The sequence below is a fragment of the Geotrypetes seraphini genome, chromosome 2 (genome assembly GCF_902459505.1).
Source record: "Geotrypetes seraphini chromosome 2, aGeoSer1.1, whole genome shotgun sequence".
Classification (NCBI taxonomy): Eukaryota; Metazoa; Chordata; class Amphibia; order Gymnophiona; family Dermophiidae; genus Geotrypetes; species Geotrypetes seraphini.
The window spans coordinates 375185292-375202645 of record NC_047085.1 but is presented as its reverse complement, the minus strand read 5'-3'; the positions used below and the strand labels follow the sequence as shown (position 1 = coordinate 375202645).

Genomic DNA, 17354 nt, shown 5'->3' with positions numbered 1-17354 from the left:
CTCACCGACGCTAGGGAGAGCCATATTGGCATGGGCATTTAAAAAGGTACGTTGGGGTGGGGTGTTTATATATTTTAAAAAAGTATCTTCGCTGCATAAAACGCACTGACATTTCCACCCACTTTTGGGTGGAAAAAAAATGCGTTTTATGGAGTGAAACATACGGTAAATGGCCAGGAAAGGCTCCAGGCTGTTTAAAAAGCCTGACTGGTGCTAATGGTATTTTCTGTGGCACTTAACTGGATAGTGCTACTGAAAATGTTCAACTCAAGCTGAAACTGACTATTTTGGGAGTGTTCTGGAGCAGAGTTGATACTTAGCTGATTAAATGCTAATATTCAGCATTTAGTCAGTCAAGATAACTGCATAAATCACAGTCCTGTTTTTATCTGGTTCTTCGTAGCTAGTTAAGTACTGAAAATTGTACTTAACCAGCTATGTTTTAGCTGGCTCCCTATACCTGACATTTAATGCTAGAGCTCGGACATGGCTCAATGATGTTGTTCAAGGTTTTAATCTCGGTGGCGGTTAGCAAAATGGTGTTGCCTTCTGGCTGAGTATCAGGCCCTATAGTTTCTGAATAATGCATTCAAATTTTACTTGGAGGCCATTATTCAGCCTGTGAAAACTACAACTCTAATATGGTTCCTGCCATAGAGAACGACATGGGGACAATTATTTCCCTGTCCCTGTGGGATCTCAGCATCCGTGTCCCATACCCGTGAGTTTTCCTGATCCTCTGTTCCCAAACTCTACCTTGCCGTAACTTAAAGTGTCTGAGGCTTGTGCAGATGAGGACAGAGCTTGCAGGAATGGGGCAGGGAAAGAAAAATAACTCGCCAGGATGAGACGGGGATATTGAGATACTGTGGGGATGGGAAAAATTTTCCCCTGTGTCCTCTTATAGCAGTGGTAGACAATTCTAGTCCTCGAGAGCCGGAGCCAGGTCAGGTTTTCAGGATATTGACAATAAATATGCATGAGATAGATTTGCATCTCAAGGAGGAAGTACATGCAAATCCATCTCATACATATTCATTGTGGATATCCTGAAAACCTGTCCTGGCTCTTGAGGACCGGAATTGCTTACCCCTGTCCTATACCAATGTATCGCAAACTATGTGCTACGGCACACCAGTGTGGCTCCTGAGATTTCAGGTATGCCATGACACACTGGTGAGGAGGAGAGGCACGTCCTGTAGGAAGTCAGCTGGCACAGATGACTGTCCTCTTGGCTGGCATCTCCTCCTCTCCCTGCACCTCCCGGATCCCTCCACCGAAGCGGGTCCTTCCGCGCATACGATGACATCACGCATGTGTGTGATGTCATCACATCGACGTTTGAGCACTTCCAGGTGCCTTCCAGCCGGGGCACTGGATTTAGTGTGCCACCGGACGGAAAGTTTGCGAGACACTGTTCTATACAGACTGACCACTTGCAATAGAAAATAGCCTTCTATAAATACTCTGCCTCCCTTCCTTTTACCCTTTTTTTGTTTGGCAAAATAGACATTTTCTTTCAGTTTTGTTTATTCTTGGATAAGCAGAGGATCTCTGGTGCCGAGGAGTTAATAGGAGAGCCAGACTGCTGAGGTCTGTGGCATAATGTAAGTTATCTCAACCTTCTTGGAGGCATAGTACAACCCTAAACAGCAGTGGTACACCTGTTAAAAGCGGAAGGGATGCACCTATTCAGAATTCCCCAGGACATCTTTGTTGCAGTCCTTTAGTTTCATGTAGTAGATTTTTCAAGATTCTGCAGTAAGAGTTTGCAGCTTTACATTTTTATTTTTTTTTTAACTTATTTTTTTTTACATTTTTGTGCCCATATTTTATTTATTTAACCTTTTTTTAGGGGAAGGGATCTTGCTGATTGGTGCTCAGAGTGGAGGGGGGAGATGGAGGAAAAGGAGAGATTCACTATTGCCTCAGTCTTCAGGCACGTCTTGCCACACTCCTCATCCCTAACATAGCATATATCTGTCAGTCTTTCTCCCTGTTCTCCATCCGTTAATTCTTTCAATCACACGCTGTTCTTGAGACCACCCCTACAACAGTTGTGCATAATTTCTGTTTTCATATTCTACAGCCACTTTTATCATACCCCTGTTGCTGCTATTACCATGTCACTTTAATATGTTATTACTGATTATTATTTTAGCACCCCCTGTCTTTTTTTTAAGGGGGTCCAGTTTAAAAAAGCACTGTGTTTTTAAAGGCATTTTTAGCGCATATTGTAAATTTGACCCACTTGGGGATCTGTAGCCGTTACGGCACATTGTTGCTGTTTTATACAGAATAGCTGCCCCTGTTTAAAATCTATTTGTTTTGAATCAGATTTGGTGGTATTTGAAGGTAAAAACTCTGTGTTTGATTATTTTATGTATAGTTTTACATTTTTCAAAATCATGCACTGCCCCTTTAAAATATAAATATTTTTAGTGCTTAGTTTTTTTGATGGGCTGAATATATTCCTCATGTCCCCTCATTTTAGAGAGAAACATTTCAATTTGTATATACCTGAATATGCTATTTTTAAAGTTATTTTGGTTTAAAATTATGCAGAGTTTCTTTAAAATTGTGATTTTCTTAGCACTTTTGATGGAACTTTGTGTGCCTTATGCCCCCCCTCCCCCAGTTTACAGGTTCATGATGTTTTGTGACGCTTGTACTATTTGATCTTTAAAATTTTGGTTTTTCTGGCATATTCTTGTGAACTGCAGGTGCTTTTTGCATAAGAGCCTGGTACTACATAGTCCTTCCAAGATGTTCTGTTTTCATTTTTATTTCTAATTCTACAATTTTTATCTATTCTTTACAATTGACACCAGCATTTGAAGATCCTTATTAGCTGGCTTGTTTATTCTGTATATTGTGGGTGATGGTGTATTTATTGAGGTTGGCACTAGATAACCCTAGTAATTACTTTATTGTTCCTTCTTTGGGAATGCCACCTGTTGCTTTTATATGACCAGGCACTTACATAATGTTCTCGTTCAGCAGTGCACATTGGGCTTACGGAGCTCACTATAGAGCCCAACTGAATCCAGGATCTTCAGTTTCTGCTGAAACCAAATCTGTGACCAAAATTGGCTCCTCTGGTTTCAGTAGAAATCAAAACCATAAATGAAATTCTCACTCTCCCCAGACCTACCTTAGGAAGGCCTGGTAGTATATTGGTGTATTCAGGGGCAGGAACAAACCCCATTTGTTCTGTCCTGTGCTGCTGCTCCATCCCATTGTTTGCCAAAACTTCCTGCAGCAGTTTCAGGATATTCTGGCATTTTGCTTGTTCCATTTTGCAGTTGGAACAAGCATGGGTTGGAGTGAATCTCCTGCCTGTGCTGGTTCCCATCGTAAAATGACTGGTGGGACCTTCCATAGCAGTCCTGGTAGCCATTGGGAGGGAGTAGTGGCATGGGGAGAATGAATAGGGTTTGTTCTTGCCCCCAAAGATTCTAGTATACCATCAAGGCTTCCTCAGGTAAGCCCAAAGAGGGCCTATGGGGGAGAAATGAAAGTGAGGGGAGGGAGTGATTTTTCATGTTTCAGCCAAAAATAAAACCAAAATTTGGTGGGCCTCTAGTTCACTGTAGACAAATTTGAAGTATTGATTATTTTCTGTGAAGGTAAATTCTTAAATGATTTAGTCATATGCTTTGTTCAATCTCATTTTACTTCACTTAATTTTCTGTTTTTTCTTATTTTCTATTGCTCCTCCTGTTAAGTTATCAAGCTTGACTAACGTCTTACATATATGATAGAATATTTTGCTGTTTTCATCTAGCACACACTTCAGTATTTAACCGGGCCACAAAATTAATACTTAATCTTGGTAATCCATTTTTGAGCATTAGTGTCCTCCCTTTTTTGTATAAAGGTTTTCCAGATGAAAGTACAGTGGTGCCTCACACAACGAACTTAATTCGTTCCAGGAGCAAGTTTGTTATGCGAAAAGTTCGTTATGTGAAACGCGTTTTCCCATAACAATACATGTTAAAAAAAATAATTCGTTCTGTAGCATAAAATATGCTAAGATGACATAAAAAAAGATAAATTTTTGGTTATTATTTTTATTTAGATACATCTAAAAACATAATTGTTTTTTAAAACAACACACATTTTTTAAATTTAAAGACAGACTAAGTAGAGTCTAATTTTACAGTGAGAGGGCAGAGTCTCAGCGGCAAAAACTGGGACTTAACTGTTCATTTTTTTTTTTTTTTCTACCGTGTTTCCCCGATGATAAGGCAGGGCCATCAAATAAGACAGCCCCCCCTTTTTAGAAAAAAATGTAAAATAAGGCACCCCCCCGCAAATAAGCCACCCACCGATACCTGCGCTTACCCGAATCGGGTGGTACGGTGGGTGACTCCGTGTGGTCCCTGGCACCCCCGACACGATCGGGGCAAGAGGGAGCTCAAGCCCTCTTGCCCCCCCGACTCCCCGACACGATCGGGGCAAAAGGGAGCCCAAGCCCTCTTGCCCCGCCGATTCCCCAACTCCCCGACAATATCGGGCCAGGAGGGAGCCCAAGTCCTCCTGGCCACGGCGACCCCCTAACCCCACCCTGCACTACATTACGGGCAGGAGGGATCCCAGGCCCTCCTGCCCTCGACGCAAACCCCCCCTCCCCCCAACGACCGCCCCCCCCCAAGAACCTCCGACCCCCCTGGCCGACCCCCACGACACCCCCAACCCCCTTCCCCGTACCTTTCTGTAGTTGGCCGGACAGACGGGAGCCAAACCCGCCTGTCCGGCAGGCAGCCATCGACGGAATGAGGCCGGATTGGCCCATCCGTCCCAAAGCTCCGCCTACTGGTGGGGCCTAAGGCGCCTGGGCCAATCAGAATAGGCCCGGGAGCTTTAGGTCCCTCCTGGGGGCAGGGCCTGAGGCACATGGTTGGGTTGGGCCCATGTGCCTCAGGCCCCGCCCCCAGGAGGGACCTAAGGCTCCCGGGCCTATTCTGATTGGCCCAGGCGCCTTAGGCCCCACCAGTAGGCGGAGCTTTGGGACGGATGGGCCAATCCGGCCTCATTCCGTCGTTGGCTGCCTGCCGGACAGGCGGGTTTGGCTCCCGTCTGTCCGGCCAACTACAGAAAGGTACGGGGAAGGGGGTTGGGGGTGTCGTGGGGGTCGGCCAGGGGGGTCGCGGGTCGGCTGGGGGGGCGGTCGGAGGTTCTTGGGGGGGGGCGGTCGTTGGGGGGAGGGGGGGTTTGCGTCGAGGGCAGGAGGGCCTGGGATCCCTCCTGCCCGTAATGTAGTGCAGGGTGGGGTTAGGGGGTCGCCGTGGCCAGGAGGACTTGGGCTCCCTCCTGGCCCGATATTGTGTGGGGAGTTGGGGAATCGGCGGGGCAAGAGGGCTTGGGCTCCTTTTTGCCCCGATCGTGTCGGGGAGTCGGGGGGGCAAGAGGGAACCAGGCGGAGAGAGGGCAGTTAAGCGCAGTGCCTGCGCGGAAGGATGCAGCTCGGGCGACTTCGTTGTGTGAAACGAAGTTCGTTGTACGGATCAAGACATAAAGTTCGTTGTGCGCAGCGTTCGCTGTGCGAGGCGTCCGTTATGCGAGGCACCACTGTATACTACACTCAACTGCTAAACTGAGTTTCTAAACCTCTTTGTTCTAGAGAAGGTGGTTTATTTATTTTGTTTGTTTAGTTATTTGCATCTTAACTTGGTTAGTGTGACAGTGTACCATCATTTTCCCTGTTGTCCTGTAGACCAGGGGTCTCCCCTCTTTTTCATGTAGAGAGTGCAAAGTGGACATGAGAATGCTCCAAGGGATACTAAAAGATTTATTTATTTTTAGTATTTATATACCACTTATAGCCCAAGTGTTTACATTCAGGTACTCAAGCATTTTAGGCTTATACATGTAATTTTAAAAAGCTCAGTTTATTTTGCCTTATTAACAGTTGTAAAATCCATAAATGTGACTTTTGGGTAACATACTTAAGAGATCATTAATATGTAGAGCACACAACCCCAAAAAGGCAAAAATTAAATGCTTGCTCCCTTTGCCCCCATCTCCCCCATCCAGATGTTTAGAGCATACAACGTCAGAAATACAAAAAAAAATTTTAAGGGCCTCTCTTACAAAACTTCAGTAGCAAGTCCCACCACACAGCCCTTAGGAATTGAATGGGCTGTGCCACATTTGCCATGCGGGAATCACTACCAAAAGGGGCCCTAAGTGATTGCTGTCTTTGCCATCCCCACTTCATTAACCTGCACCAGTTGTCTGGGGAGAGAAGTTAAGTTTCTTGCATACTTGTATCATAAAATGTTAATCCAAACCAGTGATGACCTAGTTTTCCACCATTGGCTTATCAAGGTCTGCTGACTGGCCACTGTGGCATCTAACTTAAGCAAGAAAAAAAAAGTTCATGTTTCCACATATGGCTTCATGACTACATTTATGAACTTGCTAGGTTAGCATATATTATTTCAATCTGTATTAATTTTAAAAAAGTGTGTAAAAATAATATAGCTTTGCATTGAGAGTAAAATTTTTTGTAATTCAAATTAGAGCAAAACCATCAAAATTGAGATATAATGAAACATTCTGACTTTTTATGTTTTGATATTTGTCTAGAGAACTTCTCTTGAATATCAAATTCTTATTGAGCTTAAAAGGATTTGTATTTGCAGGGCAAATAAACTATCTACAGGATTAAGCACACATTGTGACTTTCACTGGCCTGTCATTCAATATAGTGATTCAACACATTAATTTTTTTATTTTATTTATTGTAAACTACCCTGAAAGCTGTCTTATTGGGTGGCATATCAAGCTATATTAAACTTGAAATTTATATCTGTATTAAAACAGTTTTTCATGAGTTGCACGCATACATCATCATAATCTACCAACTGTGGAATTGCTGCCAAAACTTGCTTTTATTATGGGTTATTAAATAGCTAACATCGAGCAGCAGAACAAAATCTTTCACATCATGTTGTAGTTTCTGTAACAAAAAATAAAAGGAAGATCTAGGACTTCTGCTAATACCCAACTAGGATATAGTTTAAACAGAGTACTATTAACATAACATAAGAAACAATTTTTACACCGCATAACCAGTAAGTTCTATGTGGTTAACAAAAGGTTAGAAAACAAATACCAAATAAAACAGAAATTGATTAATTGGTAAACAAATATGTCTTCAATTGCTTCCTGAAATGGCAATACGACACCGAACTTAATAACAGAGGTTTCAAATCCGCCTGGTAATAGAAGAGATGCTGATGGTATTTTTTATAGTGACAATCCTTTACTGTTGGAAAGTTAAAAAGACTGTGGGAGCTTCATGAATGTTTGGATTGTACAATGGAAAATGAATCAATTAGGTGCCAGACCAAATAGAACTTTAAAGCAGAGACAGCCAAATTTAAATTTGACTCGGGCCTCAACGGAAAACCAATGAAGTTCCCGATAGAAGGCCACGTGGTCAAACTTCCTCAAACCATAAATCAAGCGGACTGCCCCATTTTGGGGCTATTTTTTGGCCCCCAAATCTCACTTTATATTTGAGTATATATCCCTCTAGTATTTAAGTATATAAATCTCTCTGGCTTATTGTGTCTGTCATTTCTGTTTGATGGGTATTGCTTATAAAGATTTCTTATTTATTCATCAAGTAGCTTCCTATTTCATTTTTTCTTCTTCCTCTCCTCCCCCTCCAAAAAAAAAATAAATTAAAACCCAGTAGGATCTCATAAGCTTGGTCATCTGCACAACATCTAATCAGTTGGCACAATATTTTTGTTTATGGAATTTTTGTATATGGTCAATAAAATTTTTTAAAAATAGTTTGTCTTATATTCTTTGTCATAGCATCACCTCAGGTTACTGGAGAACATTACTTGTATTCTGTGTTTCCATAAAAACTTATATACATTAAGGGGGGAATTCAAGAGAGGGTGCTAAGCATGTTAGTGTACCCAAACTCATTAGCGCATGCTAACTGCTAAAGACGTCCATTATATTTCCCCCTTCCCCCCCAAAAAAAATCTGTTGATGGGGATGGATGCTTACATTACACATTTTTCAAAGTATTTCATGGCAAGCTTGGATTGCTGTAGGAAAAGGCAATTTAAACACAGCTAGGAGTAACTGTTCCTTCTGAAAACAATTGCTTTTGTGTGGCTCAACTTATTATGAAACGTTGTAAGGCATATCTTGTTAAGCTGTCAATTAAGGTCTGTTTAATGGGAATAATTCAAACTTGAGCAGGCACACATATCCAAATGGTGAAGTAGAATCTTGCATTATTATTATTTTGGTACCATATAATGTTATAAATAAGTGCAGTTAATGTTACAACCAGAACAACTATAAAAAGTGCTGATTCCTGGGAGTCCTTTGGGTATTTGGACTAATTTTTCCTTATGTTTGGATATGAGAGCAAGTGTATGCAGAGCCATCGGACATACTTGAGCAAGTTTTTGTTGCCAATCTGATAAAGTGACCTATTTGTCTTTGGATAGGAGTTTAGTACTTTACCAGTTTAGCAATTGCAAAGTGGTTACGTTCTTTTCTGGTCTTTTCTTTATGATATATGACTATGTTCGTGAAGTGGAGTCTATAAAAATGTATAGACTCAGCTTCAAAATAAATCTTACAACATTATAACGCTTATTTTTTTTGTTTTAGATTTTGTTCAAACTTCAAATAAATATATTTGTAGTTTGAGTCCTTCTGCAATTAAATTTCTCTTAAGATTTATTATACGTAGGAGGAGTTGGAGTCAAATGTTTGGTGTACGATTCCACAGCCCCTGTATACGACATACTTTTGTCAATTAGATCTTAATATGTTTTAGTTACGGATAACCGCAGGAGCCTGGTTCTCTGGTCTTTCAGATAACAACAGTTTGATGGTAGTTTATAGAATAGTAAATGATTGCATCAGGGCAAAGGCTTGCTAGCTACCCGGTTTGTTGTACTTTGGGAAGTGTATATAGCATGACTAGCAAGGACTGAACTAGGCCATTGTTCAGTTTTATAGGACAGTGAGGCCTCTGGTAACCTGGCAGCAGTTCTGATTGCAGTTAAAACTGTCTGCTTGGGTCACTCTGACATATCCGATGCATGAGATTTGTCATGAGCAACTGAAATATAACTTTTAACTAAAATATATTTTGCCACCCTATGTTTGAAAAGGACACATTTTTAATTGTTTGAAAAGATAAAATGTGAACCATTCTGAAAAATGTGATCTGTGGCATATAACCACCTATTTGAGATGTAATAAAAGCAGGAAAATAGAGTATCAAACTACATTTCCCAACAGAAGCTCCCAGTCCTCAGATCTTGTTAGAGTGGAGGAGTGGCCTAGTGGTTAGAGCAGCTGCCTCGGCACACTAAGATTTTGAGTTTGATTACTAATGTAGTTCCTTGTGACTCTTGGGCAAGTCACTTAACATTTCATTGCCCCATGTAAACCTCTTTGATTGTGTAAACCACATAGAAAAAGCGGTATATCAAATCCCGTCCCCCCATCCTCTCCCCACTTTGTGAAATACTAGCATTTTCCTTTATGACTGAGTCACTTGAATTGAGCAAAGTTCATTTTTGGTAATAGATTTTGGAACATACCAGGTATAAACATTGGCTGCCAATTGGGCTTATCCTCTCTCCTTGCTTGAAGGTTTTCTATGGAGACCACAATAAAATGAAGTATATGCTTGGGACTAGAGAATGACAGGGGGACTGTTTACCGCAGTAAACCGCGGGTTACCGCAGTGAATCTGCAGGAATGGAGACATTTGCAACTGGTTTACCGCAGGAATGGGGACAAGACCTTTTACCGCCCCGTGGGAGCGGTGAAAATTCTTATCTCTGTGGTAAAAAAAATTGCACCCATGTCAGACTCAGCATCTTCTCCCTAGCTCCTCTTACGCCTATTTTACCTTCAGGAGCCAGCCATGCCATGATGAAGACAGAAGAATAAAATTACCAGACAACAAAAAGAAAAAAAAAAAATTTATTTTATATTTTGTGATTAGAATATTTCAGATTTGAAATATGTATCCTGCTAGAGCTGGTATTAGACATAACTGGGGACCGCAAAGTCCAGGCTGTGCTTCTTTAGCTTCCAGCTGGCTTAGGGCTGTCTCTCTCTGACCAGGAGGCAGTTGCCCTAGTTGCACTCCCCTAACATTATTCTTGCCATGTGTGACTAAAGTATTCTGTTACCTTGATTTTTCTGTGTAGCATTCTGTAGTAATTTGGTTTGTTCAGTTTTCACAATATTGAAGGGGATATTTGTGAAAGGGAGGGGAGATGGGTCTTGTTGAACCTTACTCTGTTTTATTTGTGTTTATAAAATTACAATTGTCAGAGGAGAAGCTTCCGCTCACACACACGTGACTGCAGGACGACTCAGGCAGGCTTTGCTGACATCAGTTTCTTTTCTAAAGTGCCGTGAAGGTAAGGGGGAGGGAGGGAGATAGATTTGGCTGGAGATATGGAGGGAGGAAAGGGGTCGTGCGCACGATCGGTGACCGCGCACCTTCCCTCCCTTAAGTTTCTTTACGCCGCGAAGGTGAGGGGGAAGGAGATTCTCGGGCCCCTGAAGGGCGGTGAGGTGGCAAGAGGGAAGGGTGGATGCTGAGGGGACAGGGCGGTAAAGGGGACAGCAGGGAAGGGGACGGGGCGGTGAAGGGGACGGCGGGGACAGGATGGTGAAGGGGACAGTGGTCCGGTGACGGGGCAGTGACGGGAACAGATTTTTTCTCCGTGTCATTCTCTACTTGGGACTACCTTAAAATACTGCAATATGACTTTAACCAGTTCCTTTGTGGGAAATAAGTCCAGTAAAACCTTGGATTGTAAGTAACTTGGTTTGCAAGTGTTTTAGAAGACAAAACATTTTATTAAATTTTAACTCTATATGCAAGCAATGTCTTGCAATACAAGTACATACAGTATACACACATCACATCACAACTGATCCGATGGTTCTCTCTCTGACGTTGCAAAAGTGACTGTTGTAAACATTTAGTATACACTCGCCCTCGCTCCAGCTGCCCTGTCCTGCCCGGTCATTCGCAGTTGGAAAATACTGCGAATGACTGGGACCACGAATCACCGACCACAAATGACCGGGGAAGCACTGTAGTTTGTTTCCAAATAAGAATCTTGCTGCGTGTTGCAGGTTTGTGGGTCTCATCTTTGTCAGGTAAGACTGACATTCCAGCCATCAATGCTGTGGCTTTCTTCAGGGTATTCTGTGAGGTCTGCAGTTTGTCAAATCTGATTGGTTGGGGCTCGATGTGAATGAGGCAGGAAAGTCCATTGGTCACCAATATGAATTTTGGTGGGAGTGTCGGTTGCTTTCATTTTCCCATAGAATGGAAAAGTCTCTGCTGAGTTTAAAGATGTTCTCCCCATGAAGCTGGACGATATGTTCTCTCAGGGTTGCTGCAGCTGGCATCAGGCTTGTTGCAGATTTTCAGGTCTCGCTGTGTCTTCAGGTAGAACTGAAGTTTCAGCTATCATGCTGTGGCTTTTCTTCAAGGTATGCTGTGAGGTCTGACTTTCCCACCAAAATTCAAATTGGTGACCAATGGACTTTCTTGCCTCATTCACCTCGAGCCCCGACTATTGGGGTTTGAGAACCTATTATATAAAGACAACTGCAGACCTCACAGCATCCCCTGAAGAAAGCCACGGCATGATGGCTGAAATGTCTGTTCTACTGGACAAGATGCAGCGAGACCTGGAAACCTACAACAGGCATAATGTCAGCTGGAGAAGCCCTGAGAGAACAAGTATCTTGTCTCGCCTGGAATATTCTTATGTAACCCAGAGCAAACAGGAGGGAAAATCCAGCTTTCAAGGCACTTAGATTGGGGATGATTTTTCTACCACTTAAGTACAAACTAGACCGCCGCACAAGGCTTTACTTTATCAAAAGTTAAGTCTACTTAACTACATGGCCAAAATGAGAGATCAGGCAAATGTGTAATTTCTTCCAATAAGTTTCAAAACAAAAAAACTGAACAAGTCAGGAGCCAAATCCAAATACTATGATACAATAAATTGTTATAACCAGAGATATTTGTAGCATTTAGGTGTTTACTGCTACCAGATAGCTAGAGCTGTAGTGGTAAGGAGGTATGTTGACAAAGGTAAAGTGAGGCGGTTAGTTAGTCATTCTGACTGAAAATTGCTTTTTCGTCTGCAGCTCAAGAATGGCATTCTGACAGATGTGCTTTGGATAGATCCTGATAAACAGAAGAAGGTATAGATGTTGATTATGAAATTAAAATAGATTTTAAATGCCATTTTCAGCTAAGAGCAAAATTTAGGTAGCGTTATTTTATTGCTTACAAGCTTTAATTATGCACTGCATGTAATGGCACGCATTCATTAGTCAAACTTCATATTTTATCAGATCTAAACTAGTGTGCTGGCCGAGATTCCAGGTGTGCCATGAGATGCCGGGGAGGAAGAGAGGTGTCTGTGCTGGCTGACTGCCTACATGATGTGCCTCTCGCGATGAGAGGCACATCCTCTAGGCAGTCAGCTGGTATCAGCGCCTCTCCACGCCTCTTCCCTTCCAACACCCCCCTCTTGTAGCTCAGGGCCCCGTCTGGAGGGCCTTCACGTCAATATCCACTCACTTCCGAATGCCCATGAGCCGCGGCCACCATGTTTAGTGTGCCATGGCTTCACAAAGTCTGAGAGACACTGCTCTATTCTATACACACAAAATACAGCTGCCAAGAAGGAGGGTCTTTTTGCCTCTCAGCAGTTTGCTAATGCTAATCTGGCTGCGCACATACCCCTTGAATGAATTGCACTCTATCAAGACATCAGGAATTCTGCAACTTTTAATTGTAATGTTTTGCATAGAAATTCTTCCATCATGAGACCTGAAATCTAGGCACTAGAATCTAGACTCCTTGGTTCCCTCTCATGCCAACTGCACTTCTGTCGCTCTCTAAATTCCAACATGATCCATAATTCTGTCTGCCCCCTAAGCTCCAGTGCTGCTACTACTACATAAACCAGTGGTTTTCAAGCTGTATTGGGTCTTAGATTGACTTACAAACAAGTCTTCCTTTCTCCCTGGATCTTTACTATGACCTATGCTCAGCTGTAGCAGTTAATACAATGCAAAGATAATCCTTTAAGATCATCCTTTAATATTCTCACTAGAACCCAAAGTGGAGGTAGACCCTCAGAGATGCCACCATTATACTCAAATATGATTTCATAGTATATGGCTTTAAACATCAAGTCCTCATCAGGTCCGATGTTTACCAATGCTTCTAATTTGTAAAACGAACCAACATTTCTCAATGATGTTCAAATACTTAGCTTAGTGTTTGTGGTCAAATTCACAGGGACTAATCAGCCAACATGTTTCACCCTGAGGGTTTTTTTTCAAGGCTATTATCCCTTAGTGCAGCTATTGCCCATATATCAACTTGTTTACTAACATTTGTATTGGATTATTTGTGTATTTCTGCTGTTGAGTTTGTATCTGTTCAGGTTGTGATTTCTTCACCGTCAATAAAAATATGTTTAAAAATAAAAATCAACCACTCGGTGAGTATACCAAGAAAATGGGAACTCACGGTAGCCATTCTGATGATGGCACTGCACGGGGCAGGAGCATAGGAAGATCGCTCCTGCCCCGCTTCACCGCTAGACCACCAGGTAAGGTTCCGGGGAGGCTTGGACGGCTTAAAAATAGCCAAAAAATGAAAATAGTTTTTGCCAAAAAATCATGAATAACCGAATCCGTGGATACTGAAACCACGGATTCGGAGGGAGAAGTGTACTATGAATGTTGAAAAATTTGTGTAATAAAATCCTACCTCCTTCCCCCATCAGTCGGATTGTTTCAGAATGTTTCCTTCTTGGCTGTGTGTAGTAGAAGTAGTTAAAAAAATAAATAAATAAAAAATAAAACCTCATAGATGAGTTATTAGCAATGATGCTAATAACTACACAGATGTGGAGCCAAACCAAGCTGCAAAACTCACCAGGCAGGATTGACTTGCTGTGTGCCTTGTTGAAACTTGAATCCCGTGTACAGATAAGACAAGTTAAAACATGACTCGAGCAGTCTGTGAAAACCTTTTCCTTTTCTTTTGTCTGTATGCAGTATCTACTAATCTGATATTGTTGAAATGCTTCAGTTTAGATATTTTGCCTTATTGAGAACAGTTGATGTGCAGCATTTTTGAAAAATATTTGAGCAGTTTTAAAATGTTGGTGAAATATTATGCTTGTGCTGTTACAGGTTTTAATACCTTACTAGCAGTCGTTCTAGAATTATGGCAGCTAATTTTTGAAATATGTCCTTAACAAGAATGAGATTTCTTTTATAGCTAGAGATAGTAAAATTGTCTAATTCATATTTGATTTATTTCTATAATTATTGATGGTTGCTGTATAAAAGTGTTTCATATAATAGAAAACCACATGTAAGGGATGTTGGTACCTTTTCTGATCTATTTAATCAGAGTTAGAGGAAGATAATGAACACAGAAAATGATGAAGATTTTTGAGCTTGAAGGCGATAGAAGTTGTATTATTGCTGTCTGTATACAGTCTCTTCCTCTGTAAACTGCTCTGAACTATTTGTGGTATTGCGGTATAAGTTGTTATTATTAAAGGATTTCAATCTGGGCTCTTTTGTAAACAAAGAAGCAACTAGCAGGGAGGAAATACTCCCAGAATAGCACTTGGTTGCTCTTCAATGAAGACTCTCCTCTCGACAAATATTCAAAGACAAGGAGGTAACATTCCAAATGGAGATCAGACTTGTCCATGCACTCATTTTCTCAGTGGTCAGTTATGGATGTGAAAGCTGGACACTACGGAAACAAAACAGAAAGATTGACTCATTTAGCTTTAGTGCTGGAGAAGAATTTTAGGCATGCCATGGATTGCCAGAAGAACTAACAAATCTATTCTGGAAGAAATCAAACTGGCTATGTTGCTTGAAGCCCAAATGATGAAGTTACAACTGTCTTATTTTGGTCACACCATCAGAAGAGAGAGAGATCACTGTTGTTTATACTGAATATGTAAATTATTTTGAATATATAACCACAAAAGGGAAGAGAAGGGAATGGGGACTTGTATACCACCTTTTTGTGGCTTTGACATTCAGAACTGACTTTCAAAGCGGTGGGCACCGGAGGATTAAGTAACTTGCCCAGGGTCACAAGGAGCAGCACTGGGATTTGGTCTCACAACCTCTAGGTGCAGAGGCAGCAGTTCTACCAGTTCTACCAGCACACCTTCCCATAAAACTCCCATTCCCCCTCCCCCCACAGCCCTAATTGGCAAAGTTTTCTAGTGATACTGGGTTTACTCAGGCAAAAGAGGCACTGAGCTGGCCTGTCCTGGCCCAGTAGAGGTGGGGTATGTGATGCCATCAGCTTATTTAGACTGATTTCTGCCTTATCAACCTGCCAAAGCCCCAGATAGGTCAGTTATATAGAGCAAAAAAGTTTGTTTTGCTGGTTTGGCTTCTCAAGGCACTACAGTTAAATAACAGGACACTACAATTCATGAATTCATGAATCGCAGACTCGGTTATTTGCGGTATTTTCTGACTGCCTCTTCTGGTCAGAAAATTCAGGGAATGAGTCCGTGACCTGGCATGGATGACCAATGAAGTAAAGAAAGTGATAGGAAATAAGAAGAGATCATTTCGGAAGTGGCAAAAGGACAAAACCGAAGAAAATAGGAAAGAGCACAGGAAGCAACAAAAAGAATGTCAGAAAAGCAAAGAAAGAATACGAAGAGAGACTAGCCAAGGAAGCACAAAATTTTAAACCATTCTTCCGATATGTGAAAGGAAAGCAGCCGGCGAGGGAGGAGGTGGGACCTCTGGATGAGGGAGACAGGAAGGGACTGGTGAAGGAGGAAAAAGAGGTGGCTGACAGACTAAACATGTTCTTCTTGTCGGTCTTTACAAGAGAAGACACATCCAACGTGCCGGAACCGGAAAAAATCTTCAAGGGAGATAAAGAGGGAAAATTATCATGCATGGAGGTAAGCCTCGATGACGTACTCAAGCAGATAGATAGATTAAAAACTGACAAATCTCCGGGCCCAGACGGAATCCACCCGAGAATACTGAAAGAGCTCAGAGATGAAACAGCGGAGTTACTACAGCAGATTTGTAACCTATCCTTGAGAACAGGGGTAATCCCGGAGGATGGAGAATAGCAAATGTTACATATATCTTCAAAAAAGGATCGAAGGAACTACAGGCCGATGAGCTTAACCTCAGTTCCGGGGAAGATGGCCGAATCATTGATCAAGGAAAGTATCAATGAGCATTTAGAAAGAAATAATTTGATGAGAACAAGCCAGCATGGTTTTTGTAAAGGAAGATCATGCCAAACGAACCTACTTCATTTCTTTGAGGGGATAAGCGAACAATTGGACAAGGGTGACCCCATAGACATCGTATATCTGGATTTCCCAAAAGCCTTCGACAAGGTACCTCATGAGTTCCTACTGAGAAAACTGTGGAGCCACGGGGTGGTAGGGGACATGCACAGATGGATCAGGAATTGGCTGGCGGACAGGAACCAAGGTAGGAGTAAAGGGACACTATGACTGGAAAGGGGTCACTGGAAAGTGACACTATGACTGGAAAGGGACACTATGACTGGAAAGTGCTGCTGTTCAATATATTCATAAATGACCTGGAAACAGGGACGAAGTGCGAAGTTATAAAATTTGCGGACGACACAAAACTATCCAGTAGAGTCAGAACTGATGAGGAATGCAAAGATCTGCAAAGAGATCTGAACAAACTGAGCAAGTGGGCAGAAAGATGGCAGATGAGCTTCAGTGTTGAGAAATGTAAAGTCTTGCATATAGGGAAAGGGAACCCGATGTACAGCTATACGATGGGAGGGAGGGTACTGGGGGAAGGCAACCTAGAAAAAGACTTGGGGGTATTGGACAAAACAATGAAACCGGCGACGCAATGTGCAGCGGCCTCAAAGAAGGCAAACAGAATGTTGGGCATTATCAAAAAGGGTATCACTACCAGAACAAAGGAAGTTATCCTACCACTGTATCGAGCGATGGTGCGCCCGCATCTGGAGTACTGCATCCAATACTGGTCGCCGTACCTTAAGAAGGATATGGTGATACTCGAGAGGGTCCAGAGAAGAGCGACTAGGATGATAAAAGGCATGGAAAACCTTTCATATGCTGAAAGGCTGGAGAAGCTGGGGCTCATTATTCTGGAAAAACGGAGACTTAGAGGGGACATGATAGATATTTATAAAATCATGAAAGGCATAGAGAAGGTGGAGAGGGACAGATTCTTCAGACTAGCGGGGACAACAAAAACAAGAG

The 17354-nt window shown here is 42.1% G+C and overlaps 1 protein-coding gene across 6 annotated transcripts in view; it reads left to right on the top strand.

Moving 5' to 3' along the window:
- The window catches only part of EPB41L4B (erythrocyte membrane protein band 4.1 like 4B), a 449748-nt gene that overhangs the window by 30716 nt on the left and 401678 nt on the right, over positions 1-17354 (top strand). For 4 of the 6 annotated variants that reach the window (XR_004538081.1, XM_033930624.1, XM_033930628.1 and 1 more), the window contains exon 2: positions 12193-12249. The exons of the other annotated variants lie outside the window; for them this stretch is intronic. Coding sequence is in view for 3 of the 4 variants with exons in the window: in XM_033930624.1 (XP_033786515.1) it covers positions 12193-12249 (57 nt within the window). In the remaining variant the exon portion in view is untranslated. The remainder of the gene's footprint in view (positions 1-12192; positions 12250-17354) is intronic. 6 annotated transcript variants of the gene reach the window in all.